Source organism: Pan troglodytes, chromosome 6 (genome assembly GCF_028858775.2).
Source record: "Pan troglodytes isolate AG18354 chromosome 6, NHGRI_mPanTro3-v2.0_pri, whole genome shotgun sequence".
Classification (NCBI taxonomy): Eukaryota; Metazoa; Chordata; class Mammalia; order Primates; family Hominidae; genus Pan; species Pan troglodytes.
Window position 1 is genome coordinate 154,716,672 of NC_072404.2, and position 23,697 is coordinate 154,740,368.

The 23,697-nt window shown below is 39.9% G+C and overlaps 1 protein-coding gene across 50 annotated transcripts in view; it reads left to right on the forward strand.

The window, feature by feature from the left end:
• Window positions 1–5,411: 5,411 nt before the first annotated feature.
• The window catches only part of LUC7L2 (LUC7 like 2, pre-mRNA splicing factor), a 64,362-nt gene continuing 46,076 nt past the window's right edge, over window positions 5,412–23,697 (forward strand). For 2 of the 50 annotated variants that reach the window (XM_063815676.1, XM_063815688.1), the window contains exons 1-6: window positions 6,138–6,275; window positions 9,128–9,211; window positions 17,371–17,447; window positions 20,384–20,454; window positions 21,489–21,566; window positions 22,045–22,139. Coding sequence is in view for 27 of the 50 variants with exons in the window: in XM_063815647.1 (XP_063671717.1) it covers window positions 9,174–9,211; window positions 20,384–20,454; window positions 22,045–22,139 (204 nt within the window). In the remaining 23 variants the exon portion in view is untranslated. Of the gene's footprint in view, window positions 6,276–8,350; window positions 8,544–9,127; window positions 9,405–11,170; window positions 12,274–13,784; window positions 13,989–15,096; window positions 15,222–17,370; window positions 17,448–20,383; window positions 20,455–20,874; window positions 20,948–21,488; window positions 21,567–22,044; window positions 22,140–23,697 lie in introns of those variants that run through there. The other 48 variants (XR_010159023.1, XM_009454320.3, XM_063815672.1 and 45 more) reach the window with 47 other exon arrangements.

Consider the following 23,697-nt stretch of genomic DNA (forward strand, 5'->3'; position numbering starts at 1 on the left):
GGGGTTGCAGTGAGCCGAGATCACGCCACTGCACTCCAGCCTGGGCAATAGAGACTCGGTCTCAGAAAAAAAAAAAATTGAAAAAATTTACAAACAGGAGAACAAACTTCCAATTCTGTTAATGGCAGTCTAGGTAATTTGGAGTGACCCTTCTGTTGAAGACAATTGGAACAAAAGTCAAAATTTTTTAAAATTCTTGAAATCATTAAAGGGCTAATAAAACTAGTGGTGAAATGCTGGGTCAGAACATAGGAGAAGACAACCAAGACAAGTAGCGTAGCACACAAAGACACATTGTTGGCATGATGGCATTTGTCAGTTTATTTTTGAAGCAGAGTCTCTCTCTGTCACCCAGGCTGGAGTGCAGTGGCGCGATCTTGGCTCATTGCAACCTCCGCCTTCCGGGTTCAAGCGATTCCCCTGCCTCAGCCTCCGGAGTAGCTGGGATTACAGGCACGCGCCCCCACAACTGGCTAATTTTTTTATTTTTAGTAGAGATGGGGTTTTGCCATGTTGGCCAGGCTGGTCTCGAACTCCTCACCTCAAGTTATCCACTGGCCTTGGCCTCCCAAAGTGCTGGGATTATAGGCATGAGCCACTATACCCTGCCAGCATTTGTCAATTTGGTAGAAATAGCTTCAGTATTGAAACTGAGCTGCACTTTGAGTGAGCTATAGGACTGAGAGAAAAAAAGTTTTGGCTCACAAAGGTAGGGACTCTAATAAATCACACCCACTTTAAGCTAGGACCCTGAAATTCAATCCCAAAAGTGAATTGTAAGTAAATAAAACAAAACAAAACAAAAATTCTTGCTGGACTTTTTTTTTTTTTTTGAGACAGGGTCTTGCTCTGTTGTCCAGGCTGGAGTGCAGTAGTAAGGTCATGGCTGATTGCAGTCTTGACCACATGGGGCTCAAGAGAGCCTCTTGCCTCAGGCTTCTGAGTAGCTGGGATTACTGGCGCACAACATGCTCTGCTAATTTTTATTTTTGTACTTTTTGTAGAGACAGGGTTTCTCCATGTTGCCCAGGCTGGTCTCAAACTCCTGGCCTCAAGTGATTCTCCTGCGTGGATCTCCCAAAGTGTGGGGATTACAGGTGTGAGCCATGGTGCCCACCCAGCCTCCTTGCCAGACTTTCCGCCCAGATTTTTGTTGTTTGTTGGTCAAGAGAAAATGAGGCCTTGAACCTGTATTATGGTGGTTCCTGACTAGTAATCTCTTCAATTACCTAAAAAGGAAAATAAAAATCCTCTCTGGAGGAAGACAGGATTATATCCTATACTTAGGGCTTATATTATTTCTATACATTTTTTTTTTTTTTTACAAATACATGTTTAGCACACAAAGAAAACCAGGCACACAAGAAAAGACTTCATATGTGAGAACCAACGCGAGCAACAGACCACAAAAAACCTTAAGATACTAGAATTGGCCAACTCAGATTACACAACAATTGTTCACTAAGGTCAAAGCAGCAGCCAAGCTTGGAAATTTCATCAGGGAACCAGGAACTATAAAATGACATTATAGGTTTGATAAAGAACCTAATACAAATTCTACAACTGAAAATTCAACTGATGGATTTAACAACAAATTAGATACAGCTCCATAGTGACATTAATGAACTATAAAATTTGTCAGAAAAAGGCATCGGCTTTGAAAGACCAAGGTAAAAAGTGCAAGACTGAGAGTAAAGAGATAGGATACAGTGAAAACTATCTAATATGCATGTATTTAAATGTCCAGAAGTTGATGAGAGAGGCAGTATCTGAGGAGGTAAGAGCTAAGAATTTCCTAAATTGACAAAAGATGTTAATGGATTCTCAATGAATGAATGAATGAAAACTCATTGTTCAATGAGTCCATAATGGCATGATAAAGTAGCCAGCTATCTTTAAAAGAGTGAAAAACAGAACTGACTTCTTAGGAGCAGTGGAAGGTAAAAGGTCAGGTAGAATGTATGTGCCCAAAGAAAATAACCACTGGGCGTGGTGGCTCACACCTGTAATTCCAGCACTTCAGGAGGCTGAGGTGGGCAGACTGCTTGAGCCCAGGAGTTTGAGACCAGCCTGGGCAACATAGGGAGACCTTGTCTCTACAAGAAAAATTTTAAAAATTAGCTCAGTGTGGTGGTGCATACCTGCAGTCCCAGCTACTTGAGAGGCTGAGGTGGGAGGATCACTTGAGCCCGGGAAGCCAAGGCTACAGTGAGCCAAGGCGAGATCTCGCCACTGCACTCCAGCCTGGGTGACAGAGCAAGACCCTATCTCAAAAAAAAAAAAAAAAAAAAGGAACCTCCAACCTAGGATTTAGCTAATAAAAATATCCATTTAGAATTTAAAGCAAAATAAAGATCTTTTTAGATAAACAAAATGGGAGCGTTCCCCCAACTAGCCGACCAACACAAAAACAAACCCTGAAGCAAGGTAGGCAAACTTTATAGTCAGGCTGGGCACAGTGGCTCACCCTGGTAATCCCAGCACTTTGGGAGGCCGAGGCAGGTGGATCACTTAAGGTCAGGAGTTTGAGACCAGCCTGGCCAACATGGTGAAAACCTGTGTTAAAAAAAAAAAAAAGTCAGATAGTAAATATTTGAGTGTTGTAGGCCACACAGTATGGGATCCCTCACAAACCATCCAACTCTATTGTGGGGCAAAAGCAACCACAACAATATGTAAATGAACGAGCCTGGCAGTATTCGAATTTTTGTGAAACTTTATTCACAAAAATAGGCCATGGGCTGCATTTGGCCTGTGGACCGTAGCTTGCTGACTCCTGTGCTAAAGGATAAACTTCAGACAAAAGGGAAATGATCCCAGATGGACAGGCAGAGATTTCCGAAGGAATGAAGAGCAAAATAAGTGGTAAATAAAGAACATTGATTATATAAAACTTGGTTTTAAAAAATAAGAGAACTAAAAGACCTGGTAACAAGAGCATATAACTTGGGATGAGAGTAAATGGAGTTAGTGTTCTAGGTTCCTTGTATTACCTCTCTTGGGGGAGGGGAGTATAAAGGTATTGATTAAATTAGACTTTGATATCTTAAGGATACACATTATAACTTCTAGGGTAATCACTGAAATAATAAAAATATAATAAAATGAAACTTCCACACTACTAGAGCGGAAGAAATTGGAATGATTAAAAATCAGGCAGGAAAGGAGAGAAAAACATGAAATAGATGAGACAAATAGGCAAAAATAAGAGTTTTAAACCCAAACACAGGAGTAATTACATGAATATAAATCATCAATGCTTCCAAGAGTGAACATCACTTAATTCACTCCTCAATTTCACTCCTCAATTTTGATCATTATGTATTGTATAGACTATTTTTAAGCCCCAATTATATGCTGTTTATAAGACATCTAAAATAAAAAAAAAGAACTCAAATCTCTTCAACAAAACATAATTATTGGTTTTAGTATTATTGTATTTCCTTAAATACACTGTTTTTCAGGGTCAGATCACATTGTGTACATAATAGTGTATCCCTCAAAGACATATTAATTTGCACATTTTTCTATTATAAATCAGTTCCCAAAGGATATCCTAGTATTTGGAGTTTGGAATTCAGAGTTCTCTGAATAACTGAAGAGAAGCTATTTTGTGTATTACTAAAGATAACGTGATTCAAAATAATTTTTTTTTTTGAGATGGAGTCTCACACTCACCAGGGCTGGAGTGCAATGGCGCGATCTCGGCTCACTGCAACCTCCGCCTCTTGGGTTCAAGCGGTTCTCCTGCCTCAGCCTCCGGTGTAGCTGGGACTACAGGCATGCGCCACCACGCCCAGCTCAGTTTTTCTATTTTTAGTAGAGACAGGGTTTCACCATGTTGGCAGGCTGGTCTCAAACTCCCGACCTCGTGATTCGCCCGCCTCGGCCTCCCAAAGTGCTGGGATTCCAGGTGTGAGCCACTGCGTCCGACCTCAAAAATTTTCATTGGCCCAATACGCATTTATTTTTGAGATAGAGTCTTGCTTTGTACCCAGCCTGGAGTGCAGTGGCATAATCTCGGTTTACTGCAACCTCCACTTCCCGGGTTCAAGTGATTCTCCTGCCTCAGCCTCCGAGTAGCTGGGATTACAGGCGCGCGCATCCATGCCCGGCTAATTTTTGTATTTTTAGTAGAGATGGAATTTCACCATGTTGGTCAGGCTGGTCTCGAACTCCTGACCTCAAGGTGATCCGCCCGCCTCTGCCTCCCAAAGTACTGGGATTACAGGCATGAGCCATCGCTCCCAGCCGCAATATACATTTAAAGGAATTTTGGGACTATTACTACTATTCATGTTTTTTATTGATCTGCTAATAACAGTTCCAAGGCGACGAATATACAGCGTTAATGGAACACAAATCTCTATTATTTCCTTTCAAAGTATCCAGGAAGTGCCTGTCTTCTTAAACATTTGATTTTATTAACTCATTCATTTTTCTTACAGTTTTAAATTTCTTTTTAGGCGATGAATATAGAGTGTTAATGGAACACAAATCTCTATTATGTCCTTTCAAAGTATCTACAAAGTGCCTGTCTTCTTAAACATTTGATTTTATTAACTCATTCATTTTTCTTACAGTTTTAAATTTCTTTTTAAGCAACCTTTCTTCCTGCACACTGACCTATGTCTTACTTAAGGAATTTTTTTTTTTAGAAGAAGTCTCGCTCTGTCGCGCAGGTTGCAGCGCAGTGGCGTCATCTCGGCTCACTGCAACCTCCGTCTCCCGGGTTCAAACGATTCTCCTGCCTCAGCCTCCCGAGTAGCTGGGGAGGCGCCCGCCACCACGCCCGGCTAATTTTTATATTTTTAGTAGAGACAGGGTTTCACCATGTTGGCCAGGCTGATCTTGAACTCCTGACCTCAGGCAATCCGCCTCCCTTGGCCTTCCGAAGTGCCGGGTTTACAGGCGTGAGCCACCGCGCCCGGCAAGGAATTAATATTTTACTAAAACAGTTTTTAGAAACACCAGGGAAAGGCTCAGGACTAAGTATTTTATTCCAGTTTGTTCTCACAGCCACGCCATAGCAGACGTGTGACCACCTCCACCAGCCCTACGAGGGGTAGAACTAAAGCCAAGGCCCCAGTCACGGGCCGGGCTTCAGAATCCAGGCTTCCCTGCGGCCAGCGCCGCTGGCTCCCTGCTCCCCGAGATCGCCTCCCCAGTAGCTGAGAATACGCTGAGTTTTTATGGTTTCACATTCAGACTAAGCCGCCCGCGACCTGGTAGGTAAAGATGAATCCGAATGGGTCGGCGCGCCTGTTTCCTAGGGTACTGCTTTCGGGCGCTTTCTCCTGAAGTTGACACTTCCCAGCCGAGGAGCCTTAAAGCCCCACGCAGCGGAAGGAACGCGGCCCCGGCGGCGGCGAGACAGGACTGCTCCCGGCCGGGAAAGGCGCACGAGAACCAGGACGCGTCCACGCCACTCGGGGCGGGCGTTCGTCCCGAGCACGCCCACCTCAGACGCCAAGGAGGCTGACCGCAGTCGGGTCGACGATGGGCATGGTCTCTACTTACTTTCCGCCCAGGCTAACCTCTAGCGCATTTTGCTAATTTGGGTCTGAATCGCCATCACCGCGGGCAGCGCAGCCTCAGCCGCCAGCCCTACAGCCGGGAGGGAATGTAATGTAAGGTTTGGCGCCTCGGGGCGGATCCGGCTTGCACAGTCAGTTAAGGAACCAGAGTATCGCGAGATCCGGGGTAAAGGGGCGGGAGGAGCGCGCGTGCACGCGCCCAGAGCCGTTAGGGTGGAACTCCACTCGGGCGGGGCGGGCGGAGTGATACAGCTGGACGCCAGTTGGTGGAGCCCCCGCGGGAAACGACTGAGCGCGAGGAGCGTGCGCGCTCCCGTCGGGGCGACGGTGGCGGCGAGCGGCGTCAGAGCTTGAGGGGGGGTTGACGGCTTCTGGCGGGTGGCGGTGTTGAAGGCGAGAGCTTGCTTGGCCCGTGTCGCTTCTGTCCCAAGAACCGGACGGAGAGTGAGGGCACGAGGGTCGCTGTCGGGGGCTGTCGTCTTCCACGTACACGTCGTCGTGAGGAGCGCAGTCCGGACTCTTCCCGCAACCCCTCCGGCTCCCTTTCCGCACGCCTCGAGGCGGCGGCGGCCACCGAGACAGCAGCGCACCTTTCCCCATCCCTTCCCCTTATCCCCCAGCCCAAAAGGGCCCGGTCTGCGCCCCACCCCCGCCCGTCCGCCCGCTACGCCGCCGCCATGTCGGCGCAGGCCCAGATGCGCGCGATGCTGGACCAGTTGATGGGCACCTCCCGGGACGGTAAGTCTCTGCCAGGGCCCTGGGGGTGGGGGAGGGGACGGGGACGGCGAAGGGAAGGGGTTCCGAGGGCGCACCTGGGCGCGCGCGTGTGGCTGAGTAAGGGGCTCCCAGATTGGTAACACGAGGTCCCCGTCCCCCGTCCCATCCAATCAGGGCTTGGCAGGCGGGCATGGGGGGCGGTGACCATGCGGATTGGCGGGAACTGCTGCCAATGGGGTGAGGCGGGGCCTGGAGGCAGAAAGGAGAGTTTGTGCTTTTAATGTTGACTTGGCTGAGACGGGAGAGCCCGCGTCTCTGTTGCGTAGTTGGGGGGCCCGTTTTGTCGCTGGTTAGGTACCTGCGGAAAGCTAAGGCCTCTACCCCCGATATAATTCCTTAACCCAGAGCTTTGGGATCATCCCTCGCCGCCGTCCTCCAGAGTACCTAGAGAGAAGCTTCCCCCTCCTCTTCCTGGGTCAGGAGGAAACCTTTATTACTAACCCAGTCTCAGAGATGCACCCTCGAGCCCCACAGAAACAACCATTTTTATGGAAAATCTGACCCAAACCATGGTTTCTTAAGTGGGTGTGTTTGGCCCCATTTTGTGAGAAGGAACATGTTATGGCCTGTTTTTCCGAGAGACCTCCATTTTGTTAGACAATTTAATAGAGGCTTTGTTCAGTAAATATTGACAAATGTTGCATATCCCTAACAGAACGATTTTGAAAATTTGGTACCCAGTGAAGTAGAATAGAGGAGAACAAAGATCCTTTCAGGCGCTTAGTTTAGAATCTGTATAGAGAGCCCTTAATTGCTGGATTATCCTTTGTCATAAAGAGAATTTCTAAATAAAATGATGAAATGCTGTTGCTTTTTTGGTGATGTTAATTAGTAATGTACTCTCAAATTCAACTTAAATACATTCAAATATGTAGGAAAGGTCTAGTTCATTACTTTCTTAACACAGCAAAATCCTTGGTAGTTTTTATGTGTTGCTTCTTTAGGCAGATAGTTTCTTAGCCACTAAGGAAATGCTTTTTTTCTTGAGAAGTTATTTAAGTGTATTGATTTAAGAGAAAAGGCACATCTTAAATTTAGTTTTTAAGTTACTCTTTTAATTTACATGAGTGCTTTACAGCAAAATATGAGTAAATTTTAAAAACTTTATTGCATTCAAATCTTTCAGCAGTGCATAGAGTGGCTTTTCAGTGTTCACATTTTCAGTTTTAATAAAAACCCATATTGGGAACTTTTATTTGTAGAATATATAGACAAATAGGTGTAGATGGCAAACCTACTTGTGGTTGTGTAGAGAGGAAAGATTGGGAAGGAAATGAGTTTTGTATGGAAAGTTAACATTAACTTAAAATGCCACTGGAGAAACTTTTAACTGTTATCATTTCTCACGTTTAGCTAAGAATGGTTACTTTATCACTGCAGCATGTCTTAACATTCCTCCTTTTCCAACATGAGAGAGGGTATTGGGAACGGGTTTCATTGGATCCTAGCTAACAGAATAACTAATCTGTGTAATAAAATTAAGTTATTTAAGACGTGCTTTACATGATCCTTTTAATCCTTGATGGATACCATTTTTGGGATCTTCTTCATGGATTGGATTTCTTAGTTTTACTGGGAGGGTAGTCGGATCAAGGTAAACCATCTCCTGATAAGTTTCTGAATTAGGCAGCCCGTCTAGTATTGCAAAGCTAAATTTAAATATATATATTTCTGTGTGTGTAGTCAGCAGAAACATGGATTTCTTAAAATCCACTTTGTGTATTTTTTTATGTGTCTGTTACTGGATTTTTTTTTTTTAACCTTCAGACTTAGAGGATTTATGATCGAACTCATATTTACGAGTCCACAGTATTGTTTAGCTGAAATGACTGGATTTTCACTGCTGTATTGGGTTAGAAGTAAAAAATATACTACTTTCAAGGAAAAATAATTGAGTGGAGTTTTTTTTAGATATCAAAATTAATTCTATATATGCAAAATAATCAGAACATTCTTTTTTTTCTTACCATTTAATGAGTTTATATATATCATTTTATGATTCAGGACTTTTAATAATTAGGATTGTTCTTTTTTAGCATACAGTCAACTTCAAGTTACCCAGGGATAGGGGAACATGGAAACGTCCCCTGAATAACACCATGTAATTTGAAACCATTTAATGGGAACCCTTGTATTGGACACACAAACAGCCTATGGGAACGCTGTTGGGTGTCTTTGGCACTAAGAGGTGGAAATGGGTATCCAGGAGGTGGGAGAGAGATGGAAAAGGTAGGTAGGAGGGTATTTAAGGCAACTCTGTCCTTTTTTTTTTTTTTTAAATTCCAGAGACTATAAAGCAGCTACTCTCTTTTTTGGAAGTGGGGTTCAAGGTGGCAGTGACCCCCTCCACTCTTAGTGTCCTGTCTGTGAAGGAATCTGAAGTGGCACAGAGTCCTGGGGCTTTGGGAAAACATTACCTCCTCACCCCCTCAAGGTTTCTTCCCCCTCCCCTTCCTGACAGTTTTTAATTAGTTCCTTTTAAAATTCATTGGAGATTTAAGTCTGTTAGTTAAATATACCTTAACTTGAATTACATAAAGTAGTTAATCATTTAGATTACCTAAACTTCACTGGAATCCTTAGGAGTAGGAATTTTGTTAGCAGGGAAATGGAGAGGTAATTTTGGATCACTGGGCACTTCAAGAAAGGACATTCCTGGGTGAGTGGTGGAAGTTGGGGGCTTTAGACAATCTGAGGGCAGCATGATGGTGCCGGGAGGCTGGGCAGGGGGACTGCCAGGAGGTGGGAGAGAAATGCATAAGGGAGGTGGGAGGGCCAAAGACAAACTCTGCCTTCTTTGCAATTTTGCCTAGGGCCCTGGTGGTGGCAACCGCCTGTGTGCCACTGAAAATCGTGCCGATGCCTGGCATACTGCATAAATGGAAGCAGGGTACCGCGTGAGTTGAAACATTGGTCACACTATATAAAGTTTGTATATGTGAATCAGTGTAACTCATACCCATATAACTGGGGGTCTGACTGTATTTGGATTTTTCTGATAAGGCATCATGGGCTAAGGAAAAGAGCACTGGGCTGAGACTCAGGAGACCTGGTTTCTAGCCCCAGCTGTACCTCTAATTGTAACCTTGGGTAAGTCACTTAACCTTTTTTGCCTCAAGTTAAATCTGTAATTTGTTATATGGGAAACCAAATAATTTCCTATGTTATACTCAGAAATGTTGAAAAATAAATATATTTTAAGTTTTTTTAGAAAGGAGGAGCTATAAGTAGATAGTAATTACTAGTATCTTATTTTATCTCGTTTATGATCATTACGTTTTATAAATATCTTTCTGTTTTAGTTGTTAGTATTAGCAGAGGGGAGAGGGATAATTTGTTTTCCCTGAACATATTCATTCTATTTGAAAGCAGGGAGGAGTTGCACAGGAAAATCCAAGAAACAGTTTGAGAATTGTCTGTGTGACAGTTGGAAGAACCCAGTACCCTCACACAGACTGTGATTTTTGCTCAGTTGGATTAATTGCAAGGATGTTCCTTAGCTAAAGCCCCTTTGCCAACAAACACAGTTTGGTCATAAGTCTCTAGTCTTGATCCCAGGAAAGTCTGGGAAGATGCAAGCAATAAGAATTAAATAAAATTGAGGGCGTGGGTTTAGATTACATCTTTTTTTTTTTTTTTTTTTTTTTTTTTGAGACAGGGTCTCTGTTGCCCAGGCTGGAGTGCAGTGGCACGATCTTGGCTCACTGCTACAACCTCCACCTCCTGGGTTCGAGTGATTCTCCTGCCTCAGCCTCCCGAGTAGCTGGGATTACAGGTGGCTGCCACTACGTCTGGCTAATTTTTGTATTTTTAGTAGAGACGGGGTTTCTCCATGTTGGCCAGGATGGTCTCGAACTCCTGACCTCGGGTGATCCACCATGCCCAGCCTAGATTACATTTTAAGCTTAGAAATTAGGTAAGTTATAGAAGGTAGTTCTGAGGGTTCTGTATCTCTTAATTGCTTATACCTTTAAATGGGAGCAGAGACCACCTTCGAAAGATTAAAATAGGCAGGAATGGCAGCCTGCCCTCCAAAACAACAAGTAGACTAGGAATGATAGATAGAATTTTATAGCATCATTAATTGTCCCTTATGGTTAGGGACTGTTTTGGGCAAGTTAAAACTTTCAATAATTTTAACTATTTTAAATGTTAATCTTTCTAAATTGTAGGATATACTTCCTCAGTTAACATATTAATCATAATATTTTTGCTGATCAGTTGTACAGTAGTTATAGTTTGTGGGATATAAAACTGAAAGGATACTCATCCTCATACCCAGGAAAATACTGTTAAGAAAGCCATTTACCTGTTGCTAATGTAAGGTTAGTAGTACATAACCGTGTAATCTGTAAGATAGTATGACATTTCTGCCTTTCTGCAAAATTACTGAATCAAAGTTTGAAGTAGTGCGTTCTTTAATGGATTTTATTTATAAAATCATCTTTACTGTAATCTGTGTTCCTTGACTTTTCATCAACATTGAAAACATTTTCTCTTAATTTTTTCTCATTAACATAATGAACCATATTCATTTCTTGGTCAGTTGTGAGCCATTCTTTTATTCCACTTGGATTGTTCATTTTAAGTGAAGGAGGCGGAGCCTTTAATGTATACGCAGACATTTTAAAAATAATAACAGGATATTTCTTAGTCTAGAGCTTGTAAATTCTTTAATATAAGGAGTTTTATAGGATTAAACAGTAGTTTCTCTGAGTTTCAGTTAACTATTTAACTTTATCAGAGTTTCAGGCATATCCAAAACACTGAAAGCACCTGCATAGTGAATCAATGAAAAAAGAAAAGTTTTCCTCATTTTGCATTTTGAACTCTGAATAATATTTCTATCTACACAGCAGCCCAGAAAACAATAAAAGTATCACTTCATATAACATTGCATCGTTCCTGGATTCTCTACAGTTGTTTAGTTCTCCTCAAGTAAGCATATGCTTCTGAGACATTCTTTTACTTCAGGTAACTATAAGCAAAACAAAGAAAAATCATTTTGTCTATTTCTGCATCAGTTCTATAAGGAGCAAGTAAATTCTTTTATTTTCGTTTAGGTTGGATGTTGTCATATAAGGATAGATGGTAGTGTTCAACGTGTTCAAGATGGGTAGTAGGAATTCAATGGCCATGAGGTGTCATGGATCAAGGTCAGGTTTAGTGAATCAGGTACTCTTCAGTAACAGGTGGTTCATACAAAGCATTGAAGCTTAAAGTTGCTGTGAGTTCAGCCAGCAGGAGGGTTGAGAAGACAGGCAGATGGTTTAAAACTAAAGGTCAATAAGTGGGCAAGACTAGTTAAATGAGGCAGATACTCCCCAAAGATGGAATTCCAGAAAGGTGCTTGAAAAGGACTGAGTTCTTAAAGCCTACTGCTGTTAGTATGTAGAGTTCTTGAGGAAACAAGCAGTTTGGCATAACTTAATCTACTAAGAAACTATAAGAAGATGAAGGAAGTTGGAACATCTTACTGGAAAAAGAATGAGGGAGTGAAGAGGGAATCTTGTGAATTCAAAACTTGCAGAAAAGCTATTCTGTTTCCTTTTTGTTTAGGTTCTCATGCACTAGCAGCTGCTAGAATAGATATTGGAAGGCAGGGCCAAAATAGGTCAGTTATTCAGTTTTGCAAGATTATTGAGGATATAGAGAAATTAATTTGTGAAAACTCTGAAATCATCTGCAGCTCCATGTTTTTGTTTGAACTGAATAACTTAGGACTTTGAGAAGTCAAAGCCGTCAGAAAGTAACATGAAGTCCATTCAGCTGAATAAATGTCATATTTTGCTATTAGCATAGAAAAGAATCTTTAAAACTTCTTTCCAAAAAGCACTCAGTATTGACCCATATGTTCCAGTGTAGTTGTGAACCATGTACAACTGATGTTTGACTTATTTGACTCAACATGAAAGGAATTTAACCAGCTGCCCTTGCTGAATCTTGTCTCCTGAATATGGTAAATGGTTTTTGTTTTTAATCTTAATACCTTAGATTTCTGCAGACCCCAGTTTTCTCTTTTAGAGTTAACTGATAATTATTGGATAGTATCTATAATATACCTGGCTGTTCTGTTCTGTACTGTGCCCTAGTATTAGTTTAAATGGTAGACTTTTCTCTTAAAGTAACTTTAATAGTTTAACTAATAGTTAAAGTTACTTGAAGGTATGTTTTAGATCAGGGACTGGCACTATGGCCTCCTGCTTTTGGTAAATAAAGTTTTATTGGAACACATCCATGCCGATTCATATACATATTGTCTATGGCTGCTTTGGCTTACGACAGCAGAGCTGAATGGTTGCAACAGAGTCATATGGCCCGCAAACCGAAAACATTTACCATTTGACTCTAACAAAAGCTTGTTGATCACCATTCTGGTTTAGTTATTCTAAACCAAGTGTGGTCCTTGGAGCAGCAATTCAGCATCACCTCAGCATCACGTCGTATTGTTAGAAATATAAATTCTTGGACCCACCTACTGAGTCAGAAATTCTGGGTATGGGCCCCAGTAATCCATGTTTTTAGAAACCTTCCAGGTGATTCTGATACACATTAAAAGTTTGAGAAACCCTCTTCTAGATCAGTGTTTCCCAAATGTTTGTCACACTTATTGCCTTTATTATTATTTATTTTTATTTTTTATTTTTTGGAGACAGAGTCTCTGTCACCCAGGCGTGAAGTGCAGTGGCCTGATCTTGGCTCACTGCAACCTCCGCCTCTCGAGTTCAGGTGATTACCTTAGCTTCCCGAGTAGCTGAGATTACAGGCATGCACTGTCATGCCCTGCTAATTTTTGTATTTTTAGTAGAGATGAGGTTTTGCCGTGTTGGCCAGGCTGGTCTCAAACTCCTGACCTCAAGTGATCTACCTGCCTTGGCCTCCCAAAGTGCTGGTATTACAGGCGTGAACCACCATGCCTGGCCTTGCCTTTATTATTATTTACTGTTTTCTGTTTATTTAATATTTTCCTTTATGTCAACTCACTTTCTAAAAATTTTAAGTTAATTTTAAAATGAAAGTTTATACCACCATAAAAATAAATACAATGAAAACAAAATGGTGTATTATGTAACTAGACTCTTGTCACTTAGGGTTCCTGTGCTAAAAATTAGAAGTTGTTAAATTTATTAAACAAGTACTGTTGCAAAATGGGAACTTTTTTTCTTGACTTAATTGTGATTAATAATTTTCTTACTGAGTGGTATTTAAAATGTCGTGTTGGCAAAATCATGTAACACCTAAAGTCATCTTTTGTGCAAATCTCATACTTTGGAAATTACTGTTCCAGGGAGTATTCATGTGAAAGGAAAGCTGTTTGAACTATATATATACCCAAGCCTGTAAGCAGAAATGACTGGACAGAAATACAAGCCTGTGAGACAGAGAGATCTAGGAGATCCCTAGAGAGGTCCATCTAGACCTCCAGGATGAAATTACCTCATTTAGCTCAATTTCTCACCTCTCCTTTAGTGCTTTGGTCCACGGGGGTCAATGGTTCTGCACGATTTCACCAACTGGTTCCACAGTGGGAATGTGAAGAGGTACCTGGCTGTGGGAAAAGCTGCTTATCAAAGAGAGGCCTGATAGAAATGCTAGGGAAAGTGGCTGTGAGTCTGCATTATGGACGGGAGCAGAGCGGCAGGGCATGTTGCTAGGACTAAGCAGTCGATTCACGTGAGTCTGGACACCATGTATGAATATTTTGAAAACTTCCTGTTACAATTTAATTTACTCCATTGTGTTAGAGGGAGTGCTTCCCTGCACATGGTGTTCTGTATATTTATTGGTTGATGTGCTTTAGGGTATAGTAAGTATTTATAGCAATAGATTGATACCCAGGTTGCAGAGTTGCTTTAGTTATATCTTTATTTCCTTTTCTTAGAGATTATAGACATAATTTGCTTCTGTCGTCTTTTGACCAAAAATCTAATGGGAATGAAGAATTACACTTGAATGTTTATTTTTAAGTAATAAGTTCTGTGATACTGATTATAGGTGTCTGCATTTAAAAAAATGTTTTAAAAAGTACAGAGGTCAAACAAGCATCTATATGATTGAACAAATGTTATTTCGTATATTTCTGTCAAATTTTAAAAAATGGATAAAGAGGCCGGGCACTGTGGCTCACGCCTGTAATCCCAGCACTTTGGGAGGCCAAGGTGGGTGGATCACCTGAGGTCAGGAGTTCAAGACCAGCCTGGCCAACATGGTGAAACCTGTCTCTACTAAAAATATAAAAATTAGCCAGATGTGGTGGTGGGTGCCTGTAATCCCAGCCACCCGGGAGGCTGAGGTTGGAGAATTGTTTGAACCCAGGAGACGGAGGTTGCAGTGAGCCCACATGGTGCCAATGCACTCCAGCCTGGGCGACAGAGTGAGACACCGTCTCAAAAAAAAAAAAAAAAAAAGTAAAAAGTGCATAAAGCATTACAAATACAGTCTTTTGTGGTCCCCTTCACCATCTCAGTCCTTTCCCCAGAGGCAACCCTTTTTGTAAATTTGTTGCATATTCGCTGTGAGGCAGTATTTCTGCTGTGTTGTTTAGTTTTAAGGCTCACGTCTCCTTCATGGTGATCTGTTTTTCATTTTAACTTCTTCCTTTATCATTGGGTTGTCTATCACCTCTGTCCCTTGATATTTTCATCTTTTTTTTTCTTTTTTATTTCTTTTCCTTTGGATTTGGGGAGGCTCTAGTTGGCTTCTGTAGCTATCACCAGCTGATGAGAACTTGTCTTTTTTAATAGATAAATCAGCCAGTTACTTTTTCTTTGATTATTTTCAGCTATTGCTTGATAGCCAAAGATAGCTTTCGTTACTTCTAATTTTGTATATAGAAAGTTCTGGATGATAGAAGGCACCAGCTATCCAGAGTGCAATTGTTACTATGTCAGAATTACAGCTCTGCAAGTAAGTATCAAAATATAAAATTTAGCAGGCTGTAACTTTTTATGCCATGTATCTTAAAATAAATTCTATATAACCTATTTTAGGACTTAATGTTAAAGTAACTATTCAGGCTTTTCTGATGTCTCTTGTAAATTTAAGAAGAGGAATAGGCTGATAGATTTCCTAAAGCAGGTACCCCCCAAAACATGATGGCATTGGTCCCTGCCAGCTGCCAAGACCCTTTGCTTGTATTAATATAATGAGAGAAGATAAGTGCAGGGCATGGAATAGAGCCTTGGAATGGAGATTCTTTAGTATTCCTGTTCTCACATTTTCATCATCACCATTCTGGTTAGCTTCAAAAGATGCTACAAGGTTTTTCTTCTACTAACAAGGCTGTTCCCCAGTTTCATTCTTATAATCTTGTGATATGGATTTTCACAGACAAGTGGGCCAGATTTTTAACATTTTTAAAACATTATTAATCTTTGATCATATCCAGCAAGAATGAACTTGTTCTGGAGATTTCTTCTACAATGGGCATTACATTTTAAAAATGTTTGGCTTGTCATGGGGATTATGGTGGGGGGTGATACTGGTACCTATTTCTGATTATAAACTTATGGGACCATATGAACCAGAAGATTAAGAAGGATAGCTTTTCTGAGCTGTATAGCACCCTTGTGGTTACATTTTCTGGAGGAAAGGAAAGCTGCTTTGTTTTATTAGGAATGACTTGATGTCACATTTGGAAGGCAGACTGTCATAATTGTTTTTTCCCGTTGCCATCTTTGGCATAGTACTCTTTCTTCCCTTTCCTTATGTAATAAATACATGCCTGGAAAGTTTTACATAGATCAAGATATATTAAATGTTTTCAAAGCATCTGTATTATTATGTTAAGACATGGTGATGAGTCCTTTTGTAAAATGAACCCTATACTTTGGATGGTTTAAATATACAGTGGGTTAAACTGAGTGTATATATTAACAGGGGAACATGTAGCAAGGGAGTAATGTTTTTTTAAAAGGTTAATTACAAAAGGATTTGTATAGGTGGATTTTAAGCTGAATTCTAAAGGAACAACAAAGGTAGGTGGGAGAAGTTGGTAGAGTGGGTGAGAAAGTTTGAGGAAGATATAAAAATGATCAGATTGGCTCCTTAGTATAAGTTACTGTGCAGCAGTAATCATCGCTTTTACTTTGATTCCACATGAAGACACAAGGGTTTTTTGTTTGTTTGGTTTGAGACAGAGTCTTGCTCTGTGAGCCAGGCTGGAGTGCAGTGGTGCTATCTCAGCTCACTGAACCTCCAACTCCCAGGTTCAAGCGATTCTCCCACCCCAGCCTCTGTAGCTGATATTACAGACCTGTGCCACTACACCCAGCTAATTTTTATATTTTTAGTAGTGACGGGGTTTCACCATGTTAGCCAGGCTGGCCTTGAACTCCTGACCGCAGGTGATCTGCCTGCCTTGCCCACCCAAAGTGCTGGGATTACAGGCATGAGCCACTGTGCCCAGTGACACAAGGTTTTACTTGTGCACTGCTTTAGATCTCTTCCTGCCCTGGACTAGACTAGAAATTGGCCATGGATCTTTATACATTTCCCACATTATTACGTGAACTCAGCAGCTTATGTTGGAAGAAATGGAGGGAAGAAATTGGAGGGAAAAAGAGGGAGGAACGTTTCTCTGCATTTAGGGATTCAAGGGGTCAGGAAAACAAGCTTTAAGCTTTTGGTTGTACACCTCTCTACCTCTAGCTTTCCTTTCACTGAGGGGTTATGGATCTTATTTCAGAGGGAAGGAAACTGTCCTGTCCCAAGCCCACTGTGACACGTGACCCTTAACTAGTATACCTGTTGGGAGGGCTTCAGTTGCCACCCTAGAGAATGTGGGAGGGCTTCCCTTCCCCTGCCCCCATTTGTAGACATGGGAGTGTCTCCATTGCTTTGTATGCTGTTGCATTCTCCTCCCTCCTTGTTTTCCCTAAGCTAAGCTCTAAGCTAATTCTGTACAAAATACTGATTGTTTTTGTAAATTGCTTGCCATGAATGCCTGATAATGTACAGTGAAATAGGATTCTGCATACCATTAAATATGTCAAATATTACAAACTTTAAGGTTCTTTTGAAATTACAATACTAAACTCAGTTCACTTTTGCTTAGCCTTCACAGTTGTTGATCACATAGCATGGTCATCCACTCACAGCTTAAAAAAATACAGGGAGCATCGGAGAGAATGGGTAAAGTAAAATTTTGATGTTTTTAAAATAGCACCTAAATCTATGAAAGTTGATTTGGTTTCTTGTTTATATGGGAGGGAGAGGGTGGGTAGTACTGGGGGGAGGGGGCGGATATTGGGAAGATAGCATGCAAAGTATAAAATCATGTCAGATACTACCTAGGCTAAGGTTGTAATGTTACTAATAAAATTTAAGTGTTAATATAAGTTTCAGAAAAGGCAGGACCATAGAATGACAGTGTTGGGAATGATAGTGGGCTTATTTTTTCCCTCCTGATATATGGAAGGGGATTTTGAGAATAGCAGTATTTGAGTAAAATTTAGAGAGGAGGCCTCTTTTTAAAGTGACCTGTCTATACTCCCTGGTGGAACTGACTGCCTTAGGCTCTGATACATTGGTGACAGACCTGGAGATGAATAATAGCATCCTCATTTTTATTGTATACTTGTGACTCAGGTGTTCTCAAAGATTATAATTCATGAAACTCATGAAGGGTTGAACAAAAGAGGGAGGAAAGAGAGTTGTTGCTTGGTAGAGAATTTGGTAGAAATAGGAATTAATAGAAAAGTTGATGTTTCTATTAAAATGAAAAACACCTCACTTGCTAGAGTTCTAAATCAAGTTTCTAATTCTAAAAACTTGGCTGTGTAGTTAAGTACAAGGCCTGAATAACTATTGTAGAGGTTATAGGACAGAGAGATCTCCATGTTTTTATAGGTGGGATATTTTTTGTTGTTGACAGAAGTAACTTCGCCTGATCTCTGTTCCATTATTTTAATTTTTTTTTTTACTTTATACACTAAAAATTTGGATTAAAAAATGAAAAATGTAAGAAATCAAATGTTACTCAAAAAGTGTTGTTTTGCTCCCAACTCTGCAATTCTACATGAAGCCATTTGCCAAAGCCAGATATGGTTTACTTACTGTTACCCCAAACCTTCTTGCTCTTATAAGCTTTGTCAAAGCTATTACTCCAGGTTGTAGTGCTTTTTTTTCTACTTTACTTTGATCTAAGTCCTGTCTTTCCTTCAAATTTTGGCTACTTATTGCATGAAGCTTTTTCCAATATCTCCATTCTTGGTGGTAATTTTAGTCTAAGAATTCCTGAAGTACTACCTAATTGAAACACACATTTGATACTTGGATCATGTTATCTTGTATTATAACTTATTACTCCATTAATATATCCTCGGCCGGGTGCAGTGGCCCCTGCCTATAATCCCAGCATGTTGGGAGGCCGAGGTGGGAGGGTCATTTGAGGCCAGGAGTTGGAGATCAGCCTTGGCAACATAGTGAGACCCTGTCTCTACAAAAAAATTTCAAAAATTAAAAAAATTAATATGTCCTATTTCTTTAGCAAAATCATTGGCTCCTTGAGGGGGGAGAGCTTGTCTTATATGCCCCTTTGTAATTCCATTGCCTAGCACAGCAGATGTTGTCACTAATAGGTTTGATTCTGTGATTTGGATCCAATGTCATTGTGACAGGATACTTTTTCCCCCATAATAGGTTATTTTTATATGACTTTATGCCCACAAAACCCAAAGATAAAACACATTAAATTGAAAATAATTTATTGTATTATAAGGTGATTTGGTTCCTATTTGCAGTTCTTTCTTCTTCTTTTTATAAAATAGGTGCTGTTTTACCTAGTTTCTTATGAAAAACATGGTTTGGGCCAGATATCTTGACAGAAACCAAATTACCAGCATTTTTCTTTTAAAAATTGTTGTTGGTTTAGCTGAATTGTACTTCCATGGAATAAGCCCAAATAAATTTGTTAAGTACTGCATGGTTATGCAGCCAGATTGTTTTAAAATGTCAACCTTAAAGTCCCCAAGGCAGAACTTTAAAAATATCAATAAACAGTCAGTTGCTATTCTCTCTCAGGGTATTTCTGTATCTCAAATTATTAAGCGTTTTATTATTTCATTGTTTTAAAGATTTCTATAATGGCTGCTATTTGATAGCTGTATTTGTTGAGTTTGCTACGGTTATCAAATATTTATGGAGCACCCATTCATTTGCGGTGAGGAGTTATTTTAAAATGTTTTTTGGCATTTATAGAAACAGATTCTGATCTTAAAAGCTCACCAGGGAAAATATGTACAACTATTATGTATCCATAAAAATTTTAAAAAACACAAAAAAGCTCACCAGGGATACTGCCTGGTTTGCTATATTCCTATTAGGAATTTGTTCATATTTTAACTGATAGCTGTGTCTTCAGGGCACAATTAACTTAATATTTGAATATAAGTTGTTAAGCACAAATCAGTTACTCTGCCTGATGAAATGTTTGATTAGTAAAACTCCATGAATACTGATTTTATTCTAAGGCCTGAGCCATTAGTTTAACAAAGCACTGAAATGATTCTGCTGTTGCCATTACCAAAACATTTAGATACTTTTAGCAGGAAGACTATTAGATACATAAGGGATTTTTTGTTTTGTTTTGTTTTTGTTTCAACTTTAAAATTTTATCATTTTAAAATTGCTTAATATAATTAGGGTACAGATTTAAAATGAAATTTTTTTCTTAAATGGTAGGAAGCAAAAAGCTTCTAATTAAATAGCATTGACATTCTGATATGAGCTTATCATAGCACCATTCTAACATGAGCTTGAGGTCCTCACCAAAGTCTTGATGAAACATACTTTTTAAAGAAATAATTTTTTAAAACCCCACTTGGTTCAAAGACATTGTCCAGAGCTCCAGCTTTGGACTTTTACCTGTAGTCAGTCGTACAATTATCTGGGGTTATACTTGTTAAGTCAGTATTTAAAAAAATGAAACACCCTGATTTTGTTCACTTTTGTTTTTATATAAAAGAATCTTTACAGTCAACATGTACTTCTAGATGCTGTATTGAAATTGCTGGCAGAGTTTATTCTATACAAAATGAACAATCTGGCCCCTTGTTTTATTTGTAAAGGTTCAATGTATCTATGCCTGCCTACCTCAATCTGCAAGGGAGTGTCAGAAAGGCCCCGCATTCGCCAAGCCGTGAGTTATCGCTAACTTTTCAGATGTGTTAATGAATGTGGAACAAAAGCAGTTGTGTTTAAAAGGAAAAAGGACCATCAAAATAACTTTTATTATAGTAGCAGGCGTAAACACTAAACTGAATATTCCAAATTGTGTCAAAAATAACCTACTAGAGACGAGCTTCTAGAAAACCTATTGTTGAACTGCTCTGAAGCTATCATTTTAACTATAAATTACTGTTGTTAAAATTTTATATACCCTGGTTGCAAATTAGAATGTTTTAAAAATATCTTTAACCATGTTAAAACAATTTGAACAAAATCTTACCCCATCTAAAAATGATAGTGTTTAGTTGAATTTAAGTTAAGCTCTTTAGTATATGACCATATGAAGGGGTAAAGTTTTAATCTTTTTTGTTATTTACATGTGAAAATACAGAAACTAAGTGATTGAATCACATCCTACACGAAAGTTTTTGGAGTGCTCCAGGCATATCATGTGAAGTACAGAGGTATTTATATCTCTTTTGGCACCAATAGTTCTTGCTTCAGTAATTCACCAGTAGGTTTTCATTCATCGATAATATATCAGTTTAAGGCTAAAATAAAACACCTACATTTCTTAGGGCTTATCATTCTATATAGAAAGAGGAAACATCCTAATGAGTTTTTTCTTTTGTTTTTCCAAAGAGATTCTAAGCAAAAAAATTTTAACTAACATCTATATTTTGTTATTGGAGCTAGTTACCTTTCTTTTTCTTAGATTCTTTAACGTTTTGAGTAGATAGCCATATTTGATAAGCAGGTTGGATGCTTCTGTTGCTTAGGAGGTAGGTGTATTGTGTTATATGAAGACAGAATGAATTTAAATACACCCAGTTTGGCAGTATAAAAAAGCTCAGACTACATAAAACTTGGAGGTATGGAACCTTTGGACGCATTAAAGTTAACGTTTCATTAGGCAATGTGCCTTTGTTTGACTGGTGTGTAAGTCCTTCTTCCAGGTTTGTACGCTCTTAAACGCGTTATTCTACCCTCTCTAACTCCTCCCAGCAGCAAAAGGGAGACACTTCAGCTGGAACAAAATAGTGGAAGAAATGGCGTCTGGGGTTCAGTGGGGATTCGCAGTGTGTATGCAATGTTTGCAAGATTATTTTTTATGTTTTTCAATTACTGTAAATAAAAATATATCAATGCTTAGTGTCAAGAAGGGAACATTGTATACCAGTATAAACTCTCTTAGTGGGTCTGCAAGTTGCTTAACCTCTCGGGGCCTCAGTTTTCTCATCTGCAATATGAAGGAGTTGGACTCGATAATCTTTAAAGTCCATTCCTGCTCTAAAATCCTATGCTTTTCTGAAGTACTCTATTTAACAGAATGCATTGCTTTCTCACTTTGACTATTTGAATTATGTATGCAGTACACTTACTGCAACTGCATGTTGTCTAAAATAGTTTTTCTATAGGATGTATATAAAAACTAATCCCTCTTGAGCTGATTTATAATGTGTGTATATAGCCACACATAAAAAGCTAGTAATAGTAGGGCTCTCAGAAAATACTTTCCAGTTGTCTAACCTTGAATGTTATTAACTCTTCTATATTACAGGAGATACAACTCGTCAACGAATCAAATTCAGTGATGACAGAGTATGCAAGAGTCACCTTCTCAACTGTTGTCCTCATGATGTCCTTTCTGGAACTGTATGTATTTACTAAATGTATTGTTTGATTACTGATATGCTGCAGTAATGAACTACTTGATAAAGTCTTAATTCTGTGTCAAAGGGAGAGGGGAGATTTGCATCCTTTATTGTTTGTTTATTCAGGATGATTACTTAAATCTTCAGTAATGGGTTTCCTCACAAAAGTGGTTGATACGTTTTGTTTTATAATTTTTTCCATTCTTCAGAGCAGTTTTTTAAAAGCATGTTTTATTTGGAATACAGAAGTAGTTATATAGCATTTGTACTTTTAGTTCAGAAATAAAATAATTTATTTTTAAAGTTCCTTTTACTGTTAAACAGAGTAGACTTTTATCTAGTACGGTATACATTTTTGTTAAGATTTGTACACATTTGTGGAATCAGTGGGGAAATATATTAGTAAATACTTATATCCACACAGCTTAATTTGGGAGTATTGTCACTTAAAATATTGCTCCTGCTAATAATGTAAAGCTCAATTTAGATTCTATGTCTGCAGAGATGTTGATCTTAGAGTATCATCGTTTTAATTTGGAAGATAAACTGCATGATGATGGACCTGTTGGAATGTGGAACAGAGAATTTGATTCTCTGAATTTTGGATTTGGTTGAAATGATTACAAGTAGCTTCCCTTCATAGCTGCATCTGATGCTGGTGGGGAGCTAGTAGGGGCTAAACCTCGAGCTGGCTTTAGTTCTCATTTGCCAGAAATGACTGAAATGAAGAAAGATTTCTGACTTGCCTTTTCAGAAGCAATGAGTTTCTCAGCCAAATGAGTGGTTTCTTCTTTGATAGGAAGAGTTAAAATTAAGGACATGCCCCAAAGAGATATGTATCAAGGCATATGCAACAGGAAACACCTTTGACTTTTTCCAGGAGGAAAGACAGTTGAAACTATATTATGTTAATGGGAAAAAAGAGCCTAAGTTTATTTTAAAGTATAATACTACAAGGCAAGAAATCCAGTTTCTGAGCACAGGAATTTGGAAGGACTGTGACAGATAATAAATATAATAAACTCTAAACTCTTTATTTATTTATTTATTTTTTCTGATACAGAGTCTTGCTCTGTCACCCAGGCTTGGTGTGCAGTGGCACAATCTCTGCTCACTGCTACCTCCACTGCCTGGCTTCAAGCGATTCTCCTGCCTCAGCCTCCGGTGTAGCTGGAATCACAGGCGCGTGCCACCATGCCCGGCTAATTTTTGTGTGTTTATTTTTATTTATTTATTCATTTTGAGACGGAGTCTTGCTCTTCTTGTCACCCAAGCTGGAGTGCGGTGGCATGATCTTGGCTTATTGCAGCCTCTGCCTCCTGGGTTCAAGCGATTCTCCTGCCTCAGCCTCCCAACTAGCTGGGATTACAGGTGCCCACCACCATGCCCAACTAATTTTTGTATTTTTAGTAGAGATGAAGTTTCGTCATGTTGGCCAGGCTGGTCTCGAACTTCTGACCTCGTGATCCACCCGCCTTGGCCTCCCAAAGTACTGGGATTACAGGCATGAGCCACCGTGCCCGGCCCTAATTTTTGTATTTTTAGTAGAGACGGGGTTT